Below are 23,552 nucleotides of genomic sequence, written 5' to 3'. Positions count from 1 at the left end.
AGCAACATGGGATCTGATCACGGTACCAAGGTCTTCCAGTAAGGTGCCAGGTTCTTAAGTTTTATTATCAAAAAACCCGAATAAAACCCAACCTTATATAGCTGTACAGAAATAAAGATTAAGAGGAGAAACTCCATACCAACAAATCCAAAAAGATTAAGCAGCACGTCTCAGATCTATATGAAACTTTAAATGCAAACAAGCAGTCTGCTTACGGAGAGCCAAACCTTTCTAAGTAGGAGGCTCAGCAGAGAAAATGGATTTTAGTAGTATTTGAGAAACACTACCACCAAAACTGCAGAAGGGTATTTCTGCAACAGAAGAAGACAAACTAAACTAGCACAAGGCTTGATTAAAAAATAGAAGCCTCTAGTCCACAACTTATGTTCCCAAGGATCTAGGTACTAACGCTTAACACCTCTGACATCCTGTCATACTTTGAATCCCTGTATTTTCTTCCAGTTCTGAGGGGTACCCAGCCTATCTGCTTCCCTGAACTGCATAACCAACAGGGTAGGTCCCACATACTGACTGCAGCACTCTTGAAAATGGGGATAATAGGGACTCTGGACTCCATTCCATAATAGACTACCAATCACTAGCCCTTGTATTTATATCCTTTGCACCTCCTAAAACCCACAGTTTTATCCCAATGGGTCAGGCCAACCTGCTAAAGCAAAGATTCAGGATGAAACCTGGCCTCTTCATGGAGAATAAAGAGGTAAAAGGATGCCTGTGAGTATGAGAGAAGGGAATAAACAGGCTTAAAGGGATAGACTCAATCCTTTTCCTTGTTCTCCTTTCTAAAGGATAAAGGCATTACGGCTAATTCTCTATAGTATTTACCCCTGAAGCTCCCCTTATCTGGTCTAATCTGGCTCTAAGAACTCAAAAGGAGCACCTGATAAAACACATTGTTCTTTTTTCTGTTTTTTTTTTTTATTAACAAGCAAAATAATAATTAAAAAACAATAACACAACAACAACAACCTATAAGTTGGAACAGCAATAAGTCAAATTGCTGAAGTTCACAGATGTACCTGGGGTACATGCTCCCTCACTGCGAGGCAGGACCTCAGCACATGACTGCATTTAGGCATACATGTGACCAGGAAGAGTCAGAGATGGAAACCACCAGAGAACAGAAAGCATCAAGAGCTTTTCATCAGGCAATCCCAAAGCGCTCTGCTCTTTTCCTCTTCTTTGCCTGTAAGGAAAAAGCAAGAAAAAAATTAAGATTGCAAGACACAGTGGCCTGGGTTCCTGGCTTTAGCCTAAACCCTCATGGACTGTCACAAGGTCCAAGAAGGAAGGCAGGCCGAGCTTAAGCTTGGCGGCCAGAGATTTAATGTCTGACTCTCTTCAGTTATCCAGTTAGTTATCCAGAGTTGGGGAGGTCTGGTGGAAAAGGAGGGTAAAGAGAAGACTGTGGGGAGCAGGGGGTGGGAGGGAGAGAAGAACAGTCATAGAAAACAGAAAGATTCCTAAAGGAGAGAGAGGGCCACTCGGCCTTATAGAAAGTTAGCTTGGAAACAATGGGACCTTAACAGGCTAGGGAAAGTCTTCCAGTCAGTGGAGAGATGGGAGATTTCAAAGAACAAAAGGTCGGCCAATGTTATGTCACGGAGAAGGTGACGGGGGATGCCATTCTGGGCTGTTACGCCCAATCAGCAACTATTCCTCAGGCCTCCCAATCCACAGAGAGGCATATAAATTTTCAGTGCCAACAGAGTAAATTCAGGGAAGGGGGAGGCGCAGTGAAGAGGCCAAACATGGATCTCTTAAGGATGGCAGCATTGGAGGGCATACAATGTGTAGAGGGGAGAAAGAGAAAGGTATTTTTGCTCTGGGAGTGACTCACAAAACAGAATTGAGTCCATCCTCACTCCAACCACTGCCCCAAAGCAAAGAGGGGACTCATTTAATTTAGATTAAAAAGAAAAGATGAGTACATGTAAGCCCAGTGCACTCCGCCTGCATCACTTACACAATTCTCTGGAATCAAAAGTTCATGTAAACTCCATCAGCCTCAGAAGTTACTACTCCCTTACATACACTTACTCGCCCCCAAAAAGCTACTATTCCTTTCCACCCCACAAAATCCTCACCTGCCTTATCTTGGAGGCCAAATTTACCAATTTAGTGAGCACTCCTGGTTTAGCAATGGATTCCCTGGCAAAGAGGGAGTAATTTTTAACTAGAATTAAAATAAGCCTAAGTTTACTTCTAGCTCATGCTGGCAAGTATCAGCTACATTTACTTACACCATGCAATGCTTTATCCTGAATTAGTAGCACAAAGAATACAAACTACTTTAGTTTTTTCCCTAGTGGAAAATGTAAACTGATCAGATTCTAAAATTTTCAGTGTTTATTACAAGATTGTTTTTGATATTTATTCATAAAGAGACTATAATTATTTTGAGTATATGAGGTAATAGATTTTCAGAGGCCATCTCCAGAGGTAGATGGAAAGAAGTAAATCTGGATCAAATGGAAGAAGCAACATTCCAAATTCCTTGCCATCTAACTTTCTATAATTCTAAACATATTCATTATTTCAACTGTTCACGTATACCTGAGGTGACACCTCGTCTCCATTATAGATATTCTCAAGTCAGCAAATCAATATCATCCATTAAACATCCGTTAAAGCTCCAAGAGCTGTGAGCAGTCTGCCAATGCTCAGAGCCTCAGTGAATGCGAGTTACTCCAAAGAACGCTGAGATACGGATGAACACAAGTCTTTTTTTTTTTTAAAGGGGTAAACCACTCTTTCATTTTGAGAGCCTATCTGTAAACAGAGTGATAAGAACATGAAGTCTCCTTTGAGCCCACTCTCCTATTCCAGAGGGCAGTTAGGCACAACTGTATTTGTGTCTGGGCTGGACATGGCCTTCATTAAATGATCAAAGAAAATGCTTGGCAGATAATCACAGACATTGCTACTTACTGAATACTTAACAAGATGACAGGCACTGTGTCTAACATTTTATATAGAATCATCTCATGCTTAAAATACCACTTTGAAGTAGGTTTTAGTATCGCCACTTCCCAGATAATGAAACTGAAGCAGAAAACTACCATAACTTGTAAGTAATACTGTGATATAAGTGCCACAGCTACTCTTCAAATCCAAGCTTAACTGATTCCATATCTTGTGCTCTTTCCTACTAGGCTTATCAGCTCTAACAGTGAATTACCTGTGGGGCTACTTTACCCAGAAAACAGATATTAAGCAAAGGACAAAAGATCCTGTCATCTGGTCACTTAAGAAGTAAGCCAGAGAAACAATAATGTTTCTCCACTGTTTGTCACCCTTATTTTCCCTTCAAGTGCTCTAGGAAGCAGTTCTCAGTAAATTTTACCTCTGTATCCTCTGTGGTTCCTGTTCCAGCTGAACTTGTGACAATCCCAAATCGCTCCTTCCTCTTTTTCAGCTTCTCGTCATCCTCAGACTGTTCAGGCATAAAGAAAAGAGTTAAAACAAGCTAGCCTCCATTCACAAGGTAAATGGGAATGAAATTATAACTTATTGGTCACAATATGCCAGCCAAGCTTGTGTCAAGAACTAAGGATCACACAAACATAAAGAACAGAAAACGGAATAAGCTAGCATGTAGCATATTGTCCTTGGAATGACTAAAAACAATCTTAAGTAGGGCCTCAATACTCATTAGACAAGTAGAGTCAAGAAAACAGTAAAAAATACTCATCAAACAAACTTTTGTGCTGAAGGAATTTTTGTAATTCAGAGACACGGAAAAATGAGGCTTTACTAAATAACACCTGCAGAGAGCAGGCTAGTAGAAGGCACCCAAATTATTTGTTGAACACTGCTTACATGTTCCATTCACTTGCCAAGGGAAGAGGAAGAGAGCCAGAGTGGTGTTTCTGAAGAACTTACAAAGAAAGCTAAGCATTATGAACACCTAGCAAAGTCACAGAAAGTTTTGAATAGTTTGAAATGATTTTAAAATAAGGAAACAGCGGCAGTCATCTCTCTGAGAGAGAGATTGTGGAACTTTTCCAAGCATCCAAGACTCATGTATCTGCCCTGTAACGAGAGAGAGAGAGAGAGAGAGAGAGAGAGAGAGAGAGAGAGAGAGAGAGAGAGAGAGAGAGAGAGTGTGTGTGTGTGTGTGTGTGTGTGTGTGATGTATACAAAGATCCTATCCTCTAAGCTATCCCAGGAGACACTCCACTCCACTCCATACACACATAACTACCCTCAGGTCAGGTCAAAAGGGCTCAAACAGACTTCTGAACAAGCTTCTGTGTGGTGCTCCTGAGCTGGATTTAAAAAAAAAACAAAAAAGCCCTAAGGAGTTCATATTCCTGCAGTCTGTAGGCAAGTTTCTGGGTGTCCCCAAAACCAGAGCCAAAAGGAAAGGCAATAAACAGAACTACAGAAACATGGGAATGTTCAAAATACCTTTACTCTCAACTCCAGCCGAGGAGCTACCTTTGCCCTGACGACCAGGGAGCCGCCTTCTGGTCCAAAGCAGGGCGGCCCTACAGCCTCTGCGTTCAGTCTGCCCACCTGCCCTGCTCTCTGAACACAGCAGGCAGCAGTACTTTCCTGTTCTTAGTTCAGCTCTTTCAACTTGAGAAGCATGTTCATTTTCTCCCTTTTATTGCACCTGCCTTCCAGCAAGGAAGAAAGGAGCTAAGAAAGGTTGGTGGCTATTCAAGGACTGAAGACTCCTATACAGGAGTTATCACTTAATAGTGTATTACTAGAATAGAATATTGCCTACATAGTTTTTCTGCCTTTTTCATTATAACCATGAGCAAATCCATAGTGGGAGCATAATTAATGTACTCTAAACTACTGTAAAACATTGAGCCAGGTTCCAAAAAATAAAAGAAGTTCTTGTCTTTAATAATCGTAAGTTAAAATAATGATGATGATAATATTAATCTCATTTATGTTTTAACAATCTTAAACATAGGTACTATGAATAAAATCATTTCATAGATAGGAAAACTAAGCCTTAGAGAAACTAAGTATCTTGCCCAAATCTCACAAATAGTAAGTGGAAGAGCCACAAGTGGAACCCAAGACATTTTACTCAAGAACCCACTTTCTTAACTTGACCATATTCTCCAGTATCTCACATAAGCATTTCTTTGGAAGAACAGTAGCAGAATGGAAGTAGTGCTTAATTTCCAAGGGAGGAAGGATCACTAAAGGATCCTTGCAAACTACTTCAACTACTTCCACTATTTCCATATCTCTCAAATAACTTGAGTCAGTGCTAGGATCCTATCCTTTCTCTACTATACTGTTTGCCTCCACTTTATAACTAACTAGGGATCAAGGGAAAGGACTCCAATTAGTAGTCTCATACTAAACATTTTCACAACTGAATTTGTTTCTAATTTTGGCTAATTGGCTCTTCCATCTGCTGAAATCTATGAAAAGAATTAGGATTTCCAATGAACACAGGCCTCACTATTTCCTTACCAAGGTCACTAGGGAAAGTTTTCTTGATTTTTGTCTACCGCCACTAAGATAAAAGTGATTAAGAAATATAAATGGAAATTTCAAAATGAGAACATCTATAGAATATTCTAAATGAAAGCCCTCCCTTTCATTAAGCCTCCAGGCCAAGCAAGAAACAGTTTCAGGGGGAATAAAAGGAGCATACCATACCCTTCTCGGGGAGAGGTAGGACTAGACTGTATCTTGCTCAACTACCACTATGTATTTTTTTCAGTGCTAGTGGGTACACAGCTAGGGGTACATCAGCAAGTTCAAATCACAGAGGGAGATGCTACTTCTGAAACCTAGCCATTCTCTCAGCACAAACCATGGGGCCATTCCCTCACAAATCTCATCACAAAGCCTAGATCCATTTAGAATATGTGGGACAGCCTTCCCTCTGGTTCTCTACTTTGCTACATCCTAAAATGTAGAGTTTCACTTCTAAATTAAATTTCCTGGTTTTTTTTTTGTTTTTTTTTTTTTTTTGTTTTTTTTTTAGTTCAAAAGTGAGGAAAGAACGAGGTAGGAAAAGAAGAGGGAGTGGGGTCAGGTGGATATATTTCTCTAGCCACTAAGGCTAGTATCAGAGATTTCCCTATGAGCTTCCTTTTTAAATCCCTTGGTGCCTCTCCTGGAGATCCAGGCAGAGCATCTGCTCCAAACCTACCAGAAGCTCTAGAGAGAAAAAAAAACAAACAATACAGATCCCCCCACCCACTATGAACAGCCTGCCCACCTCTCACCCGCAGAGACCAATAGGAGTTCTATTTATTTTGTGCATGCCTGCCCTTCTCTCCCCACCCAGTGCCCCTCAGCTCCCCTCCTAAAGCCTCTTTCCTCATTGCCCTGCAGGGAAAGTGCACAACAGGCCCAGTAAATCAACACAGTTCTAATGATCTCTCTCACTTGACCCTTCTAGCGTGACGGTGTCGCATGGAAACAAACATACAATAAACTTCACTCCATCTTTAGCTCCTTGCTGACAGGTTTTGATTCATGGGATGGTGAGACCCATTTCTGAGGGAAATTACCTCGATCAAAACGCATCTCTCTGTGCATTCATCAGGCCAATGCTCCCCCAGGCCATGCTCAAGTGCACAAATGGGGTTGTGCATCTGCAGGCAGCACTGACCCCTTTAACTCAGTGTCATATGCATTTGCAAACCTTCCTCTGCTTCATCCCTCCCCCACTTCTCTCCTGCAAAACTTCAACCACTAACAAATCTTTCTTCTCCCCCTGCAAGTCCCTATGTGGGAAGAACACTGCTGGAATCTGAAGCGCCCTTATTTGCTACCAAGTGAAAACTCCTCAAAACACAACTTGCATCCAAAATCAGAAGAGAAACCTGTCCTCAATGACTAAACACAGGCATTGGATATTCAGATTGATCCATATACTTCACTTCTCTCATTCTTACTCAAGATTTAAACAGCAAGCCAACTAACTGACTGATGCCAATAGTTTCAGCACAATCTTCACTCATCTCCCAGTAACTGTCTTTTCTTTTCAAAAGTTTGGTGATAAAATGAGAAAGAGAATTGTGCAGAAGAGGAGAGAGCCCATATAAGCAGCACAGGACAGAAAGCATGATATATATATTTAATAAAGACAAACACCCCCATGAATCACTATCACTGTATTTTTCATCATGGAACAAGATAGTTCTAAACTGTATCCTTCAGAAGATATCTTTCACTTTTCTTCTTGTTTCCCTTTCATATTTGGCAAATCCTCAGACAATATAAGGAAAATGATACCTGCTGAGGGAAAAGACTGAGACATTCCAGGCTGCCCCAAGATACAAATTACATGTGTGAAAGTGCTTGGTACACAGAAACTATCATACAAGTATTCAATAAATGTTAGCCATTATTTCTGTTGCTTCCTCGTGTTCCTTGAAATAAAGTCAGAGACCACCAACAAAATTTTGCAGCTAACAATGCCATTCATTCTTCTGCTACACTAGAAGTGAAGTCATCAAAGAATCATACTCATTACCAAGGCAACAAGGAAATTCCCTTTAGTTGCAGAGCAAATGACAGACAATTAGATTTAGCATTCCAATGTAGCAGAACAGTAACTGGACAAAACTCCAGGTACTATTAACCATCTTCTCTTTCTAGATCTGGCCTCTAACTCTGCAGACCTAATCCTAGATACTCTAAAGGCCCCTGGGGAATTGCTTTCACTGATTTACACATCAGTTTCTATCAACATTTTCAGTAACACTGAAATCATAAAATTAAATCATTCATTCACTAGTCATTCAAATATCCACTGAGAGTCTACTTTGGGTCAGGCACTGTTTCAGTCCTAGGAACAGAGATATGAATAAGACAAAGATCCTTAACCTCATGAGGCTTATGAATTCACAACTGAGTTACAATACAGATGTGTGCCACTGTTCATTATACTACTGAATTATGGGGACCCATGGGGAAATTTTCTTTCCCATTCCCAGACCCCAAGTAATTATACTTTTGCTGAGCAACTTGTTAGTTTTTACCTTCTGAACCCTGTGAATCATTGTAAACAGTACAACTGTGTTTTTCTTTCTGTTGACTACTATAAAGTTTGGAGCAAAATGTGTGGCCTGTCTCTGTCAAGTGGTTTTGAAAATATTTCTATTAGAAAGGTTGAAGTGAGAGAGAAACATGAGATCAAAAGATGGAGATCAAACACCCAGATCCAGAGGCAGAAGCTTAGAAGACAAGATGAAGTACAGATAATCACAGGATTGCTACTGGCCGTTTCAGAACTTATTTCTCTCTAAATATAATTGGATTAATTTAAAGAAACTTCAATGCCCCAAGAAGGAAAAAGAGAGGGGATAGAAATACAAGGTTATAGCTAGAAATTTTTAATTAAGGGCTCTTGTCAATGGTTTCCATGGCATATACACTGTAGCCAGGAATTAAGTCCCAAGTGGAAGATCAGCTGCAACAACTGGCAGCCAGTGTATCATAGATACTTTCTAAAGTGACTGCCTCTTATTATGGCAAAGAGTACCATGGATTAATCTCTACCCAAAATGGAGTTCCAGCTTTATCTTCCAAACCCAACTTGTGTCTCCAAGATTCAAATTCAAGTGAACATTTTTCAAAAACAGTAATTACTAATTTTATCTTGAATACAATAAAGAATACCACTGCAAGCTTAGTGTGCTAGGGTTATTTGCGCCACCAAAAGGAGCCCACTTTGATTTAATTAGCACCCCCACAGGTTGTATGCTAAAGCATTCACCTTCTTCAATCTTACTACCAGGGCCACCCACTCTGGATCATAAAGAGAAACTAGGAGAAACAAAACAGTGACCCAAATGTAACCCAGGCTTATTTAGGGGATTTGAACTTGGTAAATCCCAAAACACAAAGCAAGAGTATTTACTAAATTCAAATAAGAGATATCCTCACTATTCTCACAGGAAATCAAAAGAATTAACCAAGTCAGGTATTTTTCCTGGTCAGTACAACAAGCTCACTCATTCATCATCCCTTCTTATACTGTACGTGAGGAGCAGAAATTCCAATCTAAACAATTCAGTCAGAGATATCCTCACAAGTAGAAAGGGGGATTTCAGGGAAGCTCACGTACTACTGAGTTGGAACTGGCCCTTCTGCTATAGCTGTTTTAATGACTGAGCTCCTATTCACATCCAACACTGTTCAATGTAAAAGTCTCATATATATTCCCAACAGCACCTAAACCATGCCACTTTATTCATCTCACTTTAACAGTTATTTTCTCAGAAGTCTTTTCCCTGGAGTGATGGAAGAGAGGCTGACAGTGAGCTAAAGATGATCACAGCTTGCAAAAATAAACAAGTAATTGCCCTCTTTTGTAAATGAATTACCATACCAAGATGTTAATAATTCTCAGGCCAATCTGATTTTCCAAGGGAATGTAAGAGTGAAGCAAAAAGGAAGAGAGGGGGCCTTATGATGACTTTCCTGACTTTCACTGCCACATGACTGATGGTAGGATGAAAAGCAGAGCCTGGGGGCTTTCAGGCGATGGTAGATTAATAATGACATGGCCTTGACTTCCCAGAGGTAAAGGTTATGAAACACTCCAGGGTAAGTGGGCTTCCAATTTCATACTCTCGGGGTGAACGACAGCAACTGATGGTTTTTCTCTCAGAAACACTTCAATGCTTAAACACACAGCTGTCACCTCCCTGCCCCAGTTTCTGCAATTCATTTGAACATGTTTACTCCTGAGCCTTTACACCAGCCAGATCACAGAACATGGGGTGGTCCTAGAAACCAGTGCACAGTCTAAAGGTGAAGGACTGGACTAACAGAGGGTATGCCATCTTAACATATACATAGTAAAGAAATACTCTAACACTCCTGCACACACACATAACATACTTCCCAATACAATAATCTTACCTACTCACAACAATCTTTACACTGTTAAGATCAGAATCAACTTTCTAGGGCCACAAGGGTACCAGGAACTGTAAAACTACATCAAAATTAGAGACCACTAGGAACTGCATCTTCTATCTTTACAGTATTTGAAGCCCCAATATATACTCGGCTCAGAACCAAACACTCTTCTGGGTCACTGGCTCCCATTACTTTTTCTCTCTTATCCACATCAAGCTTTTCCCCTCGACCCCCACTCTTCCCCAACACCAGAGGAGGTCGTCTCGGTCTTGCTCTAGCTGACTGTAGGACAAAGCAAGGAAGGTGGAGGAAATGAAGGCTTCACACTTGAGACACTTGGAAATCAAGTTTCTATTAAAAGTCCCCACCTCCCTCTCTTAAAAGCCAGGAAGCTGCTGCTTTTAAGGATAAGTGATGCAGAGCTTGGCAGAAATGTCAAGAAATCAGTAGAGGGAAGCTAAAAACTTTCAAGAGGAGGTGAATTCTGTCTTCACGAAAATATACAGAGAATGAAAGACGATAGTTACCTGAGCATTCAGAGATTTATAATGAGTGCTAGGAAAATATGTTCTTTTCACCTGTAATATCTTAAAATGCAGATTTCTGGCTTCACCTCAACCTAAAAAATCTGAATCTCGAAAGGTAGAACCTAGGGAACTGTAAGGGACCACTAAGACCCTTAGGTGCAGCAGTAGTTAGGAACAACTGCAAAAGGCTTTGATAAAGTATAGGGGGAAAAAAATTCTTGTTAAGACCAAATAAGGCTGCTATTCCACTCCAATTTCCCCCCAAAAACACTGGAGGCCTTCCAAAAAAGCTTATGCTTCCTGCAAACAGGTTATCTCAGCTGCAAAGATGTGAAGGGAAAAAGAAAGCTACTAAGGCATCACAGCTGGCTCAAAGGCACACATCTGTCTTGCTGCCTTCCTAGAATTAAAATAGAGAAACAGACTTTTCTATCAGGGGAGTTTAATACAGGAATAACACGTCAAAATAAGATCAGGGAACACCTCAGGTGTGTGGGAAAAAGAGAGAGGCAACTAGTTTCAAGCACACAAAGGTATTTTTTTCTATAGAACCGATACAGGGGAAGATGGAGAGTATCAATAAAGAGGAGAACAGACAGGAGAACAGATGGCTTTTGTCTTAAGGCTCATGTGTTTTGCTAGTTCATTTAGAGCACTAAAGAGGTCCAACATCATGTAAGGCTCATCTCTCACCTTATAGGTCTGTTAATTTCCAATTGTTCTTCCTCCTGAACAATTACATACCTTAAGCATAAGCATGGTAGTGAAAATTCTATAACTGCCTCCTCTACTCTACACCCCAATAAACTCCTCACCAAATAAATATTTTCTAATATCCAGACACTAAGCACTTCAAATATAATCTCCTTCTCAATAACACATCTTCATTGTTAGGAATTTAAACATTCAATATTTGATATAAACTCTAAATGTAGAACACTCTGAAAATACATTTCTGTATCTGTCCTAAGAATCTGCTCTGGGGATGAGAAGCTATAAATACATTAAATACTACCTTTAAAAATATGTGAACAAAGTAGCAAAGGAAAAGGAAGGGAGAAAAGGAGTTAGCATTTTCTAGATCTTAACAAGGGACCTCAGATTTTATTTAAAAAAAAAACAAAACAGGGCCTTTGCTAGTTTGCAAACATCACCACCAAGTATCCCCCCCTATAAAACACCTAATCTGATACCCTACCCCTGCCTCATCACCATCTCCATCTCCAAAATACTACAGGATTTTATCTGACCTGCTTCAGCTTTCAGGCATGAACGCAACTTTACTATTTTGGTGAAAACATAAGAAAATGAATTATCATGTAATAATTAACCCTTACTTGAACTCAACCCATATGTATTTTTTAAAATGCTACTTCTCCTGAAAGAAAAATACCATATGATATCACTCATACGTGGAATCTAAAAAAGAAAAAAGAAAAAAAGAGGACACTAATGTACTCATCTACAAATGAAACAGACTCACAGATATAGTAAACAGTCCTATGGTTACAAGGAAGGGATGGGAAGGGATAAATTCGGGGGTTGGAGATTTGCAAATGTTAACCACCATATATAAAAATAGATTAAAAAAAATTTCTTCTATATAGCACAGGGAACTACATTCAGTATCCTGTAATAACCTTTAACAGAGAAGAATATGAAAACGAATATATGTATATATATGCATGACAGGGACATTATGCTGCACACTAGAGACTGACACACTGTAACTGACTATACTTCAATTAAAAAAAAGTTACCTCTCCTTATCAATATCAGCCCAACAAACAGTATCACTCAAGTATTAGTCACTCAGGTGTTAGAATACATCTTCAACATTCTGACACTGCTACAGCTCTTGTATCGTGAGAAGCCTTTGAACACCAAAATTTCATACGCCCTCCCAAAATTAATAACACACATACCAAAAAACCCAAACCAAAATAAAAAACATTCCACACTTTTCCCTCCCATACAGATTTTGAAGCATGGACAGGCCTGGATTCAAACAGTTAGCTCACATTTCACCATAGCCAGGGAGAGTATCTGGGAGTGTTCAGATACTGCTCTGCTTAGAGAGCCAGGCCAGCTACTGGTCACCCCAAAATTAGACATACAACCAGATATACAATCAGATATAATATGACTTACGGGTGGCTTTTAAAAGCCTTATGTACTATAGTGGCAATTTTTTAAAACCTGACATTCAAAGAATGATCCCACCCCCAAGAACTTGGTTGGCAAAAACAGCTGAAGGTATTTAAAAGCAAAACAGACTCAACAGAATGCAGCATTCTCCTCCTTTTCCAGGCTATGTTCACTCTTGAGGTAAAGACTAAGGGGGTCAACAGAGAAGCATAAAACTCGTTTTTTATCAAATTCATCAGTTCCAACAAATCAGAAAAAGGAATGTAAAGACATTAGTGGGAGTGGGGTATCAAGCAGAGGAGACAGAAAAGAGAATAAATTTTTTTTCTTACTACAAACTTTTTTACCTTCAGTTTTTTGGGGTTCAAATTCAATGAATGAAATGAGAGAGAGAAAAATAAAATGAAATGGTACAAGATCCTAGTGGTCTCAACCATGTACCTTATGGAAGTACAACCCTCTATCAGAAACTTCTCAGAGATCCAATTTACAGTAAACAGGGCAAATACCAGTTATAAATGCTAGTATAGCACCAAAAATTTCATTGTGTTTCCCCCAATTTTTAAAGATTTTCCTCTTAAAGTGATCAAGTTATATTCCTAACATTTCTTGCCCAATTTTCTTATGTACACAGCCAGATAAAAAGTGTATGTCTGAGGTTTAGGGCATAGAGGGAGGGTAGAAGAAGTTGAGCAAAGAAAACTCTGACTCCTATTTCTCCTGTTAAAATTAGAATATATTTTCAAGAGCCCTGGACAGGAGAGAGAAAAATTCCATTCTGCCTCTTTGCTCTTCCAAATTCCTATAGCCAAGTGGTTCAACAGCAGTTGAATGGCACACATAATGACATCATTGATTGGAACCATAATAGAAGGGAATGAGAAGAGAGGGTGGGGGGGAAAGTGGGAAGGGAAGGAGGTAAAGATGTATTTGTGTTACAGACAAAAGATAAGTTCTGTTCCTCAGCAGGGACAAATGAAGAACCAGATGAGGGGATAAACTGAGGTCAGAGAGTTTTCCCTATTGTTTCCTCTTTGAACAGCTCCTTCACCACTCCCTCAAGGTTTGTTCCAGTGGGTGGATGGAAAAACAGCAGCATATGTGTTATCTTAGAGGAGGAGGCAGAAGGGGAAAAAAAAACCCCAAATACTTATTTTCAAATTATTATGAATTAGAAGGGGATTTAAAGGACTGGTTAAATTTTAGTTGGGCTCTGAACTCCCAGAAATGCTGAGGACTATGTGGGCTTGGATTTTGGCTTTTCTGAAATTCATCTTCTCTGATGGCCACTCTCGAATGCCATCTCTATCTATTATATAACCTGTTCTTATCTTCTCTTCTTGTTGGTTAATGTAAGTTAGAAGAACACAATTTTGCAAGCGGAAGAAGCATTTTTTGAGACAATGACAATCTAGGATGAAGGAGGAGGGATGGAAATTTCCCCCAAAGCCCTTCATCTATTAAATACAATGACTTAGAGGATCTACACTGATGTTTCTCCATCTACAATCCTACTATTTTTCTTACTCTCATAGGGTACCATGAGAAAAGAGAATAGAGAATTAAGTGTTGCACTTGGCCTAAGTACTGCTGCTTGAGTATACGTGAATGTAAAGAACCCAAACCTACTCAGAATGCTATTTTTCCAACTTATCCTGTGATCTAAATCTTCTACCTTCTCTTCCTTTAAAAAATATTCTACCAAACTTCTTGCCATAGCTTACGGCTCCTCAGGTTCTTACAGCTCCATGCTGGCAATGTCCTATGCATGTCCTACAATTCTTCCTTTGGAAAAGGTTTGTATACACACGCTTAAACTCTCTAACAAATCCTAATTATAGACCTTGTGGGAAGGCTGATGACCAACATCTAATTCTATAGTGTGAACTTCCTTCTCTTCACATTCCTTCACTGGCTAACCTCTATACCAAAACTCACTGCTGAAGGGAGAAACAATCATTCTTCATCTCCTTCAGATGGTGGAATGCAATCTCAATACAATCAAACAGGGCTTCCAGAAGAGAGCGAATGGAGTCAAGCCCATTGTCAGCCACAATGAAATTTGTAGACACCGGTGCCCTCCTGTGCTTGGAACTGACTCTTCTTTGTCCTAGCTTCCTCTTTGATAACTCAACACATTTCTGCGACAAGCTCCTCAGAATCAAGGCAGGTCCAACATCTCTCACTCTGAAGTGGTTCATCCCCAGCAATACAAAAGGTTCATGAAACTAATCACTGCAGCCTGAGAGTCTTCTAGTTACCAGCCTCAACAAGAAGACAGTAGAGGGATATTTATTTTCAACCTTTTTATATTCTGACACTGTGTAACACAGTACATTCATCAGGGAAGATACTGGAAAATCACAAATCTGGAAAAAGTAGTCTTTAGGGTTTACAGGCCTTAAGATAACTCATCAGGACAGTTACTTATATGAAGAACTACAAGTAAGGAAAACTCAGTGATATCCTAGTAGAGAAGGAAGATGTATTAAGGTCAATATTTTCAACTACTAATCAAAAATCAAGAAGCAGTAACACATCCCTACTTTCTCAGGGAAGAAGAGTATAAACCATACTCCGGTTTTCTGCTTAATGCTTGGGCTTGGTTTTGTTTGTTTTAACTACTTACCTAACTGGATTTCCTGTAACTTCCTAAAGTATCAAGTTTCACTTTCCCAAATGTGTCAATGTTTGAAAACAAACCAAAAAAACCCAATCCACTCAAATCAGCTACATCAGTTAACAATACAACTATAAACCCAGACTTCGTTTTTACCAAAACTAACGTCCTATGACCAGCATATATTAACTGAGCTGGCTTCCCATCTATTTCCTCTATCCATCTCTCACTCCTTTTAGAGATGAATTTCTTATGTGCCAGGCCATGTGCTGTCCATCACCAACAGGGACTAACCCAAGCACTACTTCTCTTGGGAGGCATGGAAAACTAACTGACAGAGAAAAAAAAACCACCAGTCAAGCACAAGGTTGAAAACTTAGCTGGTGATCAATCAGAACCAACCAGGCAGAGGTTATTTATCTGCGTTTTGTTTTGAGGTGGTGGAAGGTTTCTCAGTCCATAGTCACCATGAGGCTTATATGAGAAAAGGCATGCCATTCTATCCTCAAATAGTCCAAAGAGTTGGAGGAGACAATTTACAGCCTCTTGTGTAAAAAAATGTCTATAAATGCCAGTGCCATTCTTTGCCCTGTCACTTCCCATTATTCTAAACCTACAGGATTCTATTCACTGAGACTTGAGCTGGAAACATGAACGGGCAGGCCTTTCTTGGGCAGGGGGAAAGGGGGAAGATGATGGGGGGAGGTGTGGTAGCCAGATTTCTTTAAGTTTCTGTGTACTGCTTAATATGTATAGTACACTAGTGGAGCTGAAAATTGAAATATATGAGCAGTCATGCACAAGTCAGCCTAGGAAGAACAGCAGAAATTTGATATCTTCAAATTTATAATATGCTGAAGTCATATATTTAAAATATGAAGAGGAGATGGGCAGACTGTGACAGTTAGGAAAAAAATCTGTCATTAATACTATTGATCTATGGCTCACTCCTTTCACACATCCTGTCTCTTTATTACATCCAATGCAGCAGAATCTACTGAAGAGAAATCAACCAAGCAATCAGGGCCTTACACTGGATCAAGCAAACACGCCATGCACTGGAGATGGTAAGAGGTAGATCTCTCATTGCCCCTTTTAGGATACTAGGATGAAGAAGAGGTTATCTTCACATCACCTATTAACTTCTACTATCTGTACCATATCTAACTAAATGAGATTTGTGCCTAGAGAATTGTACAACTTAAAGACAGATGACCAAACACACAGGAGGAGGCTATACTTGAACCCAGGACCCCAGGATGAGATGGACATTAAGTGTGCTGATCTGGCTGTTCCATAAATACAAATTTAATCACATCATTAACCTCTAACCAACCAAGTACGAGGCAGCAAATCATTTCTGACAATAGAGAACTGTTAAACACAAGACTCTAAACCAACCAACTCTAACTGAAAATATAGCCAGGTGCAATTTCAGATTTGGGTCTAGAACACTAAGTTCTACCAAAAAAAGTTACTTGGAAAAAAAAACCACTTCCTTTTCTTATTTCCTATTCCCTTTTCTCCAACTTTTCTCCTTTTACAGATTTACTCTCAAACTGCTTATATTTTACAAATACTAAAAAATTCTGGGCTATGGAAACAATGGTCCAAATATGCGGTTTGATAAATGATTTCTATGCTATGTAAGTATGAAAACTGTGTGGGAGATAAAAGCTAGACTTGAGTCTAATACAAATGTGGCTATTTAAATTTAAGATAATTAGTGGGGAAAGCAGCAGCTCAGTGGTAGAGCACATGTTTAGCATGCATGAAGTCCTGCGTTCAATCCCCAGTACCTCCATTTAAAAACATTATTTTAAAAAGTTAAAAAAATAAGATAATTAAAGATTCCGTTCCTCAGTCACACTAGCTACATTTCAAGTGGTCAACCACCATATGTGGCTAATAACTAGAGCACAGGCACACCTTGTTTTACTGTGCTTCGATTCACTGCATGTCACAGGTATCGTACTTCTTACAAATTTAAAGTCTGTGGCAAACCTATGTTGAGCAAGTCTATTGGAGACATTTTTTGAACAGCCATTTGCTCATTTTATGTCTCTTGTATCGTATTTTGGTAATCCCTGCAATATTTAAAACTTTTTCATGATTATTATACTTATGGGGATATGTGATCAGTGACCTGTGACGTTACTATTCTAATTGTTTTGGGGTGCCACTAACTATGCCCATATAAGACAGTGAACTTAATAAATGTGTGTGATCTGACTGCTCCACCAACCAGCCATTCCCCTGTCTCTTTCCCTCTTCCTGGGCCTCCCTATTCCCTGAGATACAATATGGAAATTAGGCCAATTAATGACCCTACAAAGGTGTCTAGGTGTTTGAGTGAAAGGAAGAGTTGCATGTTTCTCACTTTAAATCAAAAGCTAGAAATGATTAAGCTTAAGGAAGAAGGTATGTCAAAAGCTGTAACAGGCAAAAAGCTAGGCCCTCTTGTACTAAACAGCCAAGCTGTGAATGCAAAGGAAAGTTCTTGAAGGAAATTAAAAGTGCTATTCCAGTGAACATTAGAATGATAAGAAAGTGAAACAGCCTTATTTCTGATGTGAAGAAAGTTTAAGTGGTTTAGATAAAAGATCAAACCAGCCATAATATTCCCTTAAACCAAAGCCTAACCCATGGCAAGGCCCTAACTCTCTTTAATTTTATGAAGGCTGCTGAGAGGTGAGAAAGCTGCAGAAGTCTGAACCAAGCAGAGGTTTCATGAGGTTTAAGAAGCCGCATTCATGGAACATAAAAGTGCAAGGTGAGGCAGCAAGCGCTGATACAGAAGCTGCAGTAAGTTATCTAGAAGACTGAGTTAAGATAATTAATGAAGGTGGCTATACAAAACAACAGATTTTCAATGAAGACGAAACAGCCTTATACTGGAAGAAGATGCCACCTAGGACTTTTGCAGTTAAAGAGCAGAAGTTAATGCCTGGCTTCAAAGCTTCAAAGGACAGGCAGACTCCCTTGCTAGGGGCTAACACAGCTGGTGATTTTAAGCTAATGCTCATTTACCATTCTGAAAATCCTAGGGCTCTGCATGTGCTCTATACATGGAACAACAAAGCCTGGATGACAGCATATCTGCTTACAACATGGTTTACTGAATATTTTAAGCTCATTGTTCAGACCTATAGCTCAGGAAAAAAAAATTCTTTTCAAAATATTACTGCTCATTGACAATGCACCTGGTCACCCAAGAGCTCTGATGGAGATGTTCAGTGAGATTAATGTTGTTTCCACACTTGCTAATACAACATCCCTTCTGCACTCTTTGGATCAAGGAGTAATCGCAACTTTCAAGTCTTATTATTTAAGAAATACTTTTCATAAGACTACAGCCATCACACATAGTGATTCCTTTGATGGATCTGGGCAAACTGAAAACCTTCTGGAAAGGATTCCACATTCCAGATGCCATTAGGAATATCTGTGATTTCACAGGAAGAGGTCAGAATATCAAGTTTAACAGCAAGCTGAAAAGAGTTGATTTGAACCCTCATGGATGACTCTGAGGGGTTCAAGACTTCAGTGGAGGAAGTAACTGCAGATGTGGTGTAAACAGCAAAAGGACTAGAATCAGAATGGAGCATGAAGATGGGATTGAATTGCTACAACTCACTGCAAAACTTGAATGAATGAGGAGTTGCTTCTTATGGATAAGCAAAGAAAGTCGTTTCTTGAGATGGAATATACTCCTGGTGAAGATGCTGTGAAGACTACTGAAATGACAACATAGGATTTAGAATATTCTATAAACTTAGCTGATAAAGCAGGAGTTGGGTTTAAGAGGGCTGACTCCAGTTCTGAAAGAACTTCTGCTGTGGGCAAGATGGTATCAAACACCACTGCATGTTACAGAGAAATCATCTGTGACAGGAAGTCAGTCAACTGAACCTCACTGGCAAGTGTCACTGTTGTCTTATTTTTAAGAAATTGCTACAGCCACCTCAACCTTCAGCAACCACCATCCTGATCACAGTCAGCAGCCCTCCATGGCAAAAAGATTACAACTCACTGAAGGCTCATATGATTGTTAGCATTTTTTTAGGAATAAAGTATTTTGTGTGTATTTATATATACATATTTATATATATGTATGTATATATTTATTGAAGTATAGTCAGTTTATAATGTGTCAATTTCTGATGTACAGCACAATACTTCAGTCATATAGGAATATACATATATTCATTGTCATATTTTTTTCACCATAGGTTACCACAAGATATTGAATACAGTTCCCTGTGCTATACAGTGTAATTCAATAAAGTGTTTTTAAATTTAGGTGTGTATATTGTTTTTTTTTATTCGTGACTCGCTTTATTGCAATATTCACTGTACTTTGGTGGTCTGGAACTGAATCTGAAACATTTCCAAAGTATGCCTGTATTAGATAACACAGATTATTCAATAGAACAACATTCTACAGAATATTCCCATCATCACAGAAAGTTCCACTGAATGGTGATAATCTAGATGGCAAAATACCACCATTTCTGGAACATTTTAATGGTTTATGTGAAGCAAATTAGGGCAAAGTGTTAAAATTAGGATGGTTCTGAAAATCAGGATTTATGACTAATGTAAATGGAACCTATACTCAACCTATCTCAGAAAGTAATAAGTCTCCAAGTGGTTCTTGGAAGAAATCATATATACTCTAATACAGTGTTATTCAAAACGTGGTCTGCCTTTAGTGCTGTTTGTTACCAGTCGGCAGTAAGTCCAGAAATTGAGAGTGTTTAGAAATTTATGAAGCAACTTAACATTGCTTTGACATTTTTATTGTAGTTTACAAAAGTACCACTCTACAATTAACTGGAAATTTTAAAAACTAGTCTTTTGCCACAGAACTGGAGAAGCACTACTCTAGAACATGTGCGACAATAAATGTTATTAAAGAACAGAGCTCATATAGTCAGTTCTTCCAATTACCATTATCTCATCATAACTTCAGAATTTAAAACAGGAACTGAAATCTTATCAACGATCAACTAAAACACAGAAGTTAATTGACTCAAAGTGATAAAACCAGTTGGCCAACAGAACTGAACTAAGAAAACTAACATTTATTGAGAGTCAAAGTGTAACCATGCAGATAATTGCAAATATACAATTATTTATTCTTTGCAAACACGGTGTTAGGTTATTATTTCCAGTTTTACAGATGAGGACCAAAGAAGTTTAGTAATTTGCTCAAAGTCACAAAATTTGCTGGAAGTTAATAAATGTACCTCTTCATGTTTTATTCAGCCTCCTGTGGAGGCTAAAAAGAGATCAAATACACAGAAAGATTCCAGGAAAGGGAAAAGACAAGACTGATATCCCTGTATAACTCAGGTGGACAGTATAAAGTGAAGAACAAATTCCTCTCTAAATACAAATTTTATTTACAAACCGTAAATAGACTCACAGATACAAAAAACAAACTGTGGTTACCGGGGGGAAGGCGCGGGGTGGTGGTAGATAGATTAGGAGTTTGAGATTAACAGATACACATTACTATATATAAAATAGATAAACAACAAGCACCTACTGTATAGCACAGGGAACTATATTCAATTTTTTGTAATGAGCCGTAATAGAAAAGAAACTGAAAAAATATGTATGAATGTATGTGTACGTATACTGAATCGCTTTGCTGTACACTTGAAACTAACATTGTGAACTGACTACACTTCAATAAAAAATAATTAAACAAGTTTATACTGTACAGCACAGGCAACTATATTCAATATCTTGTAGTAACCTACAATGAAAAAGAACATGAAAATATATATGTATGACTGAAACATTATGCAGTATATCAGAAACTGACACAACATTGTAAACTGACTATATTTCAATTAAAAAAAAGAATTTTAAAAAACTCCAGGGGGCAGGGTATAGCTCACTGGTAGAGTGCAAGCTTAGCATGCACAGCATGCAGGAGGTCCTGAGTTCAATCCCCAGTACCTTCTCTAAAAATCAATAAATAAACCTAATTATGCACCCCCCATCAAAACACAAAAAATAAATTTAAAAAAATTTTTAATAAAAAATTTAAAAACCCCAAATTCCTCTCAGGAATGTGTCCATATGAGCTAAGGAGCAGGAGATATGATGTTCAATATTGTTAATTTTGATGGAATACACAATGTATGGCTGTAAGCATAACTGATGCCATCCATTTAGTTCCTCTTGTCCTTCCACTGACCCTACCTAGGACTATATTGTGTAATAAACCTCTTCTGTCATCAAGGGCTATTTTAATAGATACTAATGATCATTAGGTCTAGGTGGCCTCTATGCTCTGTTAGTCTTTAAAAAACAATGAAGACCTTTGCTGACATACTCCCAGTGCCCCCGAAACTAGTTAGCCATTCATAAATCTTGACTTCCCATTTCCAAGCATGTACCCACAAACCCAGGTTAACTATAAAACTGTCCCAATGGTCCTTCAGCAGTGCAGAGTGCAGCTGCAAATGCTTCCGGATTGTTGTGTAACCGATCCTAACCTATGAGTAAGTTACCCTATAATAAACTGATTCACTGATTATATGGAGCTGCATGTTTCATTTTTTGTTCTCAAGGTAACTTCTCAGTTCGGTGGGTACCTTTTGTTCCCCTCCGCCCTCCAAAACACAAACTCAACAATTCCCTACGGGAGTCAAGTTACTGCTGAGATTCTCAAAATACTTAGCCCTCATATACAAAAGAAGGAAACAGATGACAACTAGGGCCACAAATCCAAGGAACCCTTCCCCCTGACCATCTAGCAAAACACAAATGACTTTTGGTTTATAACAGTTCTTCCCAATTAAGCTGCATATGGCTTGAATCATATACTCTGCCTACCTCTCAACTCCTAACTTATTTCATATAAACTAGCAAATACTCCTACTGAACACCTATGGTCTCAGTGTCAACCTGGGTACACAGATCTGATGCTGTATTTCTGCTAAACATAAAAAAATGTAACCCAAAGGGAAGGAAGATGAAGCACAGTTGTGTTCAAGATTATGAGCCCCATAGAGACACAACTAGTGTTCACTTTTATGTGCTTTTTTTTTTTTTTTTTTTTTTGAACAAAACTATAACTACTATCAGGTCAGTTTTTTTCAATGGATTTCCAGGGGGCTAAATGCTTCTATATTCCAAATGGGAAATAATTCTTTTTTTCCCCAATGACAGTTTTTCTGGTTTGAAATAGTCTTCCCTTAACCCTACCACCACTTCAAACAAGAAACATGTTCTCATTCCCACAGAAGAAAGATTAAGAGACTACCTGGCTCTAGGCAAACAGAAGAGTCCTCAGCATTTTCTCCAATGCGCCTAGCAAAACTCCAAACACAACAATGCCCTATAGGACTGATTTACCCACCCAGCATGGTGCCAACAAAGTTATCTTGCTTAAACTTAATAGTATCAGTTAGCAGAGGGGCAGAAAGAATGAAATAACTTTCTCAATTTTGTTCCACAGAACCTCCAAATTTTGTTTCTAGGTACTTTTGACTTAAAGACAGGATTGTCTTCCCCTGATTATTCAATTTCCATTATGCCTACATCACAAGTTAAAGCAGATGTAACAAGTTTTAAAATCACTGAAATCAACATCTTAACCAGCCTGCATGGAAGCTCTGAAAACAATCTGTGGGGAAAACAATTAGCTCTGTGAAACAATTCACATAATGTAATCAACAGTCAGTGAGAGGAGGTAATAGTAAAAGGACGGCATTAAATGAAGTGCTGAGCAGCCAGCTCTATGCTCAGGGCAGTCATTTCCAGACTATGAGCCCCAAAGGCTGTAATATTGCAAAAACAGTATCTTACCTTTCTGGAGATTGAAGAGACGTTCAAACCAAATCTTTGAGCTCTTTCTTTTAGCTTATCCAGGTTAACCTACAAAAATACAGGAAAAAAATTTTAAGAATCAAAACAGAAAATACGGAAAGCATAAACTATGGTCCAAAGCTAAGAGTTCAAGTAAGCCTACACACAGATACCCTATGTGCCAAATTAAGAAATTAAGCAACACCCATCTACGCCACTAATTATTAAAAGGCCTCTCCTGGAATGCAGTGAAAGATTTAGCCCTGCCTCCTTCATTCATCAAAGGTGGCAAGACCCCAAGGAGGGTTTAAGATCAAAGTAGGCCAAATACTGCTTGAAAAAGCAAACAAATGTCTAAATCATCACCTCCAAACAAGTCCATCATTCACAGTCCAAAACTGTTAATTCCTATACACAGTCTTGGCAAGTAGTTCTTAACTACCTCCTAGCAAAGAGAAACTATCACTGCAGTTACCCTTGCTTCAGAAGATAAATCTACTACCAGTACACAACTCAATTTTATTCCTTACTTTTTCTTGGAA

At 38.9% G+C, this 23,552-nt stretch overlaps 1 protein-coding gene across 2 annotated transcripts in view; it reads right to left on the bottom strand.

Annotated features, from left to right (window-relative positions):
- Nucleotides 1-23,552, bottom strand: part of SARNP (SAP domain containing ribonucleoprotein) — a 45,034-nt gene that overhangs the window by 3,230 nt on the left and 18,252 nt on the right. The window contains exons 9-11 of one of the 2 annotated variants that reach the window (XR_836914.3): nucleotides 23,011-23,079; nucleotides 3,368-3,457; nucleotides 1,041-1,207 (exon numbers count right to left, since the gene is read on the bottom strand). Coding sequence is in view for 1 of the 2 variants with exons in the window: in XM_010976904.3 (XP_010975206.1) it covers nucleotides 1,166-1,207; nucleotides 3,368-3,457; nucleotides 23,011-23,079 (201 nt within the window). In the remaining variant the exon portion in view is untranslated. Of the gene's footprint in view, nucleotides 1-914; nucleotides 1,208-3,367; nucleotides 3,458-23,010; nucleotides 23,080-23,552 lie in introns of those variants that run through there. The other variant, XM_010976904.3, reaches the window with a different exon arrangement.

This window comes from Camelus dromedarius, chromosome 11, assembly GCF_036321535.1.
Source record: "Camelus dromedarius isolate mCamDro1 chromosome 11, mCamDro1.pat, whole genome shotgun sequence".
Taxonomy (NCBI): domain Eukaryota; kingdom Metazoa; phylum Chordata; class Mammalia; order Artiodactyla; family Camelidae; genus Camelus; species Camelus dromedarius.
Note: the sequence above shows the minus strand (reverse complement) of the source record. Positions and strands in the feature narration are given on the sequence as shown.